This window comes from Asparagus officinalis, chromosome 7 (assembly GCF_001876935.1).
Source record: "Asparagus officinalis chromosome 7, Aspof.V1, whole genome shotgun sequence".
Lineage (NCBI taxonomy): Eukaryota > Viridiplantae > Streptophyta > Magnoliopsida > Asparagales > Asparagaceae > Asparagus > Asparagus officinalis.
Genome location: NC_033800.1, coordinates 35,140,478 through 35,146,569, shown reverse-complemented (window position 1 = coordinate 35,146,569; position 6,092 = coordinate 35,140,478). Strand labels below are relative to the sequence as shown.

Genomic DNA, 6,092 nt, shown 5'->3' with positions numbered 1-6,092 from the left:
TCATATTCATAATCTCAAAAGTTGATCTATCGATTAAAAATAGAAATCCCACATTTGCGAGTTTTAGTCAATCGTACAGTACCTGCATGTAGATTGGGGTTTATACCCATAATGTAAACACTCTACTCTTTCGAAGTTATAACCAGCAATCCTAAGGCGCCTATGAGTAAATACTGCAAGAGGAATGAATATAATATTAGTAAACTTTGAAATAAAGTTCAAGTTGAATATTAAAATTGGGTTTCTTTTAGGCAATCCTGGGAAAAGTATCTGTTAATCCCTGCTCAAATAGTGAATATGTAAAGCACTTAATCATAATATAATGGCAAAGCCTGACAAGTTTGAGGTAATAAGTAATCTAAACTGAAACAATCATTGTACCTGAAGTACATATATAGAATAACATTGACAAAAGTCCTCATTAAAGCATCAGTTATTTGTAGATCCAAGTGGATAATTGATGTGTGCAAAGAATTTATATTATCAAAGCTAGTCAAATTAAAAGATGCAAGATATAGAATCAGCTTGAATCTAATTTCTCAAACTCAGCCCACCAAGGAACATTGATGTCGATTAACGTCACATTATTTACTTATTTAAGGGGTCAAAATATGTTAGACATAGATGTCCGAAAGAACCAGAACACCAATTTAAATCAAAATTAACCAAATGCGGTAAGACATCAGAAATTCATGGCTACTAATGATTTATAATGTCTCTCAAGAGTAACATGTATTAGTATTCAACAGCATATCGGTACATAATTCCTTAAACATACAGTGATATCAATATAGACAGGAAATTAACCAATTTACGATATAAAGAAAATGCTTCTTAAACACCGTACCTTAATGATTGGCTTTTCAGTCATGATAATGGTCACCCAGCCAACATATGGTAAAAACCTGATAAAAAGGAACCAAGACCAATTTAGAGAAGATAATATGCATGCCCAAGAGCAAATTATCAGAACGATGATAAGGAAAATTATCGAGACTTGAAAGTCAATTGAAGCCAACAATAAAAATACTAGTCCTCACCCAACAGCTCGCCCCATAATATGGTGCCGCTGAAGCCAAAGCTGACCTTGAGCATAAAGAAGTCTGTCATCCCCATAATTATTATCCCCTGAGAAATCCACACAGTGAGTATTAGTATTTAGCATACCATATTACAAAATCTGGGGTACATGCTAACACAAAAATCACATTTACTGGTAGTTTGTCTGAATTCCTCTTGAGATGTTCCCCATCTTATCAATTACTATAACATGCTAAACATGTAAATTTCATTGATGTGTCTCATTTCTCCATACTTGTACCATGCAACTTGGCTATCCAATTTATCCCAACTTCGCCTATGGATAAGAACTGATAAGTGGTGCATGCAAAGGGAAGACGACAGACATGCTAACATAAATTACACTGTCCATGAAAAAGGAATTCAGAATCATTCTTTTCTACTTGATATCTCTCTGATAACAAAATGACAGTATGACACCTTAATTCACAGAAGCACATAAGCAGATTAGAGGTGCCATTATTTTGAATTTCTGGTAACAAACATGTCAAGCCATGTTAACAATAATCTTCTTTGAATCCAATATCAGAACTAATATTGGCGCCGATATTACTCTAGGAGAAGATCAGTAGCTCACTAGATCAAAGTTTGTTATTACTACAGGAAAAATTCCAAAGGGATGGTACCTTTTGTGAGAACATCAACTTCTCCGGTCTCCTGTCGTTCATGGACCTACATACGAAATTATTTTAACAATCACAAAAATAAACATCCACAAATATTGTATCAGAAAAATGTACAGAGTTTCCTGCTAACAAAATTATGAGTATATCACAAGAAGGGAAACAAATTTGTCTACCAATAAAATACAGTCCATAGGCTCAGAAATTTGTCTGCATAGCTCAAGAAGAATCCCAAAATCACAGAAATATTTTTTCTACAATGTTAACTCAGCATTTGAGGACAGTGTGTGAGTCTAAAACTAGTGTAATTTGCCGAAAACACCTATATACAGCAATCAACCTTGAGTCTCAAAGTTAAGTAGAACAATTCATATAAACCTGAACCAAACTGCCATTTTTCAGTAACTAGTTACAAATATAGGTCAACATGTATAACTGTGATGCCTAATTCAAAATAACATGTCGCCAAAAGAGAAAACTTTCACCATACATACAGAAGATGAAATTCTCAATATTACATACTCAATTTCAGTATCACATTTGAAGCAAATAAAAGTCAGTAAAAAGGCTTTCACTATAAGTCTCTATAGGGAGTTCCAGTACGTTGAAGAACACTACAGAAAAATAAGTAACCAGGTTACACACATACATGTACATATCATATCAGAGAGTCGGATATACGCCAACAAGGCTATATAGGAAATGGTAATTTTTTTTAAAGACTATGGCATGTATTAGTGAAGTTACGGGAGTAAATGGAGATCATAAAACAAAATGCGAAAACCAAATGTTTCACAATTAAGGAGTATCAGAAGATAAAAGACTATGTAATAGCAAATTTACGGGTTAAAGATTGAGAAAGGAGAAAGTTTACCTTGATTACACGATGAACAATTGGAATTTCACGTCCCTGCCAAACGAATTGCGACACAAGGCGCATTAGTAGAAATGAAGAATTTGATAGAGATATATAAAAACTTTTAGGAGTAAGCTCTCACATGCATTGAAATACAGCACCCTAAAGAACCCACCAAAATTAAACATTGGGTCAAAAGTCTATAAAAAAAAGTCAAATAAGTTCAAGTATATTAACAAAGAGTGAAACTAAAAAAGTTACTAAGGGCCTAAGTTTTCAACAAAACAAATGTGAGCAATATTTATAGCAGAAATTTTAAAAAGAGAAAGGAGGCTCAGTTTTTGTTCCAATACGAGAAAAGAAGAAGAAACTTGGAACCAAGTCTAATCACTGAATCCACAACCCGAAGTCATAGTTGCATGGAACCTAGTTCGCTCCGGTTCACAGGTGGGTACAGGAATGTGGCATGCCACTCATTAGGAATCGGGTGCAAAGTGGGGTAGGCTTATACAGTACGCCAGGAAACGTAGTACGCTTTAGGTTTGGTTCTTAAATGTAGGAACCGAAATCTTAATTTAGCTGGTATTCCATCCTTTCTCTCAAAAAAAAATGTAGGAACCGAAGTTTTTGCAAGAGTCAAATTTCAAAACTATGCTAGTTGATTTCAGTAATGGTAAAAGAACCTTGAGAATCATTTTGCAATCAAGGTATGCATACTTTTATTTGCTTAATATATCACGTTTTTTGTTGTTTGTTCTTTTTTTAAAAAGAGAGTTATTATTTCCCAAATTTTTCCCAAATTTGAACCGGATTGAAGTCTAAATTGGGTCGCTGGAGGTGATGAATTGGGTCATGTTCCACGCGAACCTGGGACAATTGAACTTGGGTCACAGTTCACTATAGCGTCCCATGTTCCCAACATCTATGACCCAAACTTTCAAATTTATATCAAGTCTCAACCCAAACAACAAGCATGTTTAACTTCCATACTAAGAGATAGAAAATGAATCGATATAAATCACGAAAACCAAGTCGATTGGATGACTTCAAGAATATGGAAGGAAAATTCCTCCTAAATTTCTTTAACAAATGAATATAACTCCAACATATCATAAACATTAAATAAGATTCAAGCCGGAGTCCTTAAATAACCACTTATAACTTAGAAGAAAAAGGTCAAATACTTACATCAATATTAAATACAACAATTTCACCAGCACGAATTGGATCCTTGCTCATGTGCAAAAATAAAATATCACCCTGCAAAATTAACAATAATATTAATTATTAAATTAGAAAGGACACGGTAGCACAAACATAGGCATACTTTTATACACACATATAGACACATAGGCACACAATCAAGTATGTGAAATACTACCAAAACATGTAAAATTATCAACCTCATCGTCACCAGATCCTTAAAACAGACTTCTCTAACCTTAGTTTATTTACTTACATACCAAACTTTTTGGGTTTGAAAAAATTGATGTTTACGCAGAGCTCCCAACCACAATTTGCTATGACAATGACAACTATAATACATTTCATACAACGGACAACTTCATATTTACCGAGGTGCAGCTGCATGAGTGCAACTAAGTAAATCATTTTGTATTATAATGACTACCATATACTGGCATACAAGCAAAGACTTGCATGCCATGAAGTAACCCACCTTGTAAGACGAGGTAAAAACAGCCCATAATTGTACTAGCAAAACAAGTACTAAAAAGATATTTCAATATTTCGTAATTGCATATTCCAAGTACATGAGGGGCAAGTTAGAGGGTATAGGTGCTTCTAAAGATTCTAGCGATCAAACAAACAATAACTAGAAAGTAGCACTTTTTATTCAGAGAAAAATTCTTGACTGCAGTTGTAGTCTAATCACAATGTCCGTTGTTCTGGAACAAAGGCCATACTACCTATGACTTCCTATAACTCCATTTTACCCCTTTATCACTGAACCATTGACAAGTCCATCCCCAAGGTCCTGGAGCTTGAATTATGTGAATCTTGAGGAACCAAAAATTACGCATAGACACACACATAGTCGTTATTGCACACACATAAAAGCTTATAGACCAGGACCACAATTGTATGTATTATCGACCATCACCACCGATCCTTTGTTGTTGCCATCGTAGCTGTCAAAAGCGTTATCACCACCGTCGCTATCAAAAGCACTATTGCCCCCATATCATCAATCGTTGCCACCAACATCACCAACTAATTCCTTAAACAGTCTCTCCATCTGATTTTCGTCAGAAAAATATTTTCATTAGGCTTCATTTTGTCCCACATTGACTAAATGGGAAGCCGATGTGGGTTTATTAGAGACTCAGGTCCTCTTCTCCTAATGAATATATTTTGGAGGTGAGTTCTCCTAAGGCTAACAAATGGCATCAGACTCAACCCCATCTTCCCAGCTGCAAGTGGGTGGTGACGCTGGAGTTGCAGTGTTAGTCCAGCACTAGAGTGCAAAACCAAAGTGCTGAAGGTTGAATTGTAGTGTTCAAAAAGCCAGTAATGTTGGCGTTGGTGTGTGTTACGATCCGTTTAGTCCAATCACATAAGGTTTTACCAGACATTTGGGTTCCCTGCTCCCAGGAGCTAGGCTTTAGAGTGAATTCTCCCAGGTCCTTAACAATTACTAATTATCTTTACAAAATGCACTCGCTATTTCATAGAACAAGACGCATCTAGGCAGCAGAAATGGGACAAAATCGTCAAGACAGTACCAAGATCAAATCTTTACGTCACAAAATTCACCAAAGAAGATGATAGAGCCTAACCCTCTTAAAACCAGGCTCCATGCTCCCCGACAGAACGACGACCACCGGGGACTCGCTTCCAGTCACACACATCAACCCCTTCCATATAATCAGCGCCGAAGTCACGATCATACCTAAACCAAACAAATTGAAATTACGTAAGTTTCGGGGGTAAAAAAAACAAACCCTAATTTTGACCGAAATTGACTAGGGTTTGAAGGAAGCGAACCAAGGCTGATCGCCTGAGTGAGGAGCTGACGAACTTGGATAGAGCGAATGGATTCGATTTGGTCCCCAATCCACCCCATTTTCTTCTCTTTCTCTTTGAATCTCTCGCTCTCTCTCTTTTGCGAATTTGGGATTCGAAACCGAGATCGAATTTGCCGGCGTTTTTTTTTTTTTTAATTCGGGGTCTAGATCGGCATCGAGGTGGGGCCCAGTAGGGATGAGCTTGACTTATGACGTGGGGCTTTTGATTTGGGATGTTGGATTTAGATCCGACGGCCGTGGTTAGCCTTAGTGCTGAAAACTTTCAGTTTCTTTGCTGTGTAAATTGGACCTCGGAAGTCTGAAACTATTTTTTTAGTAAACCCCTCAATTTCCATATTTTAAAGATTATTTCCCTTTGAATTACATATTTTTGTAGAAACCCTGCAATCGTGTTATTTTAATAATTGTTCTGTTGGCCTATCCAAAAATAAAAAAATACAGTTGTTTTTCTTTTTTTTAAGGGAAAAATGTGTCAATGCCCCAAAA

At 36.1% G+C, this 6,092-nt stretch overlaps 1 protein-coding gene across 1 annotated transcript; it reads right to left on the bottom strand.

Moving 5' to 3' along the window:
* Nucleotides 6-5,738, bottom strand: LOC109850226 (signal peptidase complex catalytic subunit SEC11A-like). The gene is made up of 8 exons (XM_020420189.1): nucleotides 5,566-5,738; nucleotides 5,358-5,470; nucleotides 3,748-3,819; nucleotides 2,578-2,613; nucleotides 1,707-1,752; nucleotides 1,041-1,128; nucleotides 848-905; nucleotides 6-173 (listed from the first exon to the last, which is right to left on the bottom strand). The coding sequence occupies exons 1-8, from the start codon at nucleotides 5,642-5,644 to the stop codon at nucleotides 123-125; spliced, it is 543 nt and encodes a 180-aa protein (XP_020275778.1). The 5' UTR covers nucleotides 5,645-5,738; the 3' UTR covers nucleotides 6-122.

What these genes read in the sequence shown, in the direction of transcription:
- LOC109850226 (XM_020420189.1), bottom strand. Translation starts at nt 5,644, where the DNA reads ATGGGGTGGATTGGGGACCAAATCGAATCCATTCGCTCTATCCAAGTT. An exon ending in CACTCAGGCGATCAGCCTTG is followed by an intron (nt 5,471 to 5,565) that starts GTTCGCTTCCTT and finishes TGTTTGGTTTAG; the next exon opens with GTATGATCGTGACTTCGGCG. An exon ending in AGTTGATGTTCTCACAAAAG is followed by an intron (nt 1,129 to 1,706) that starts GTACCATCCCTT and finishes TGGATTTCTCAG; the next exon opens with GGGATAATAATTATGGGGAT.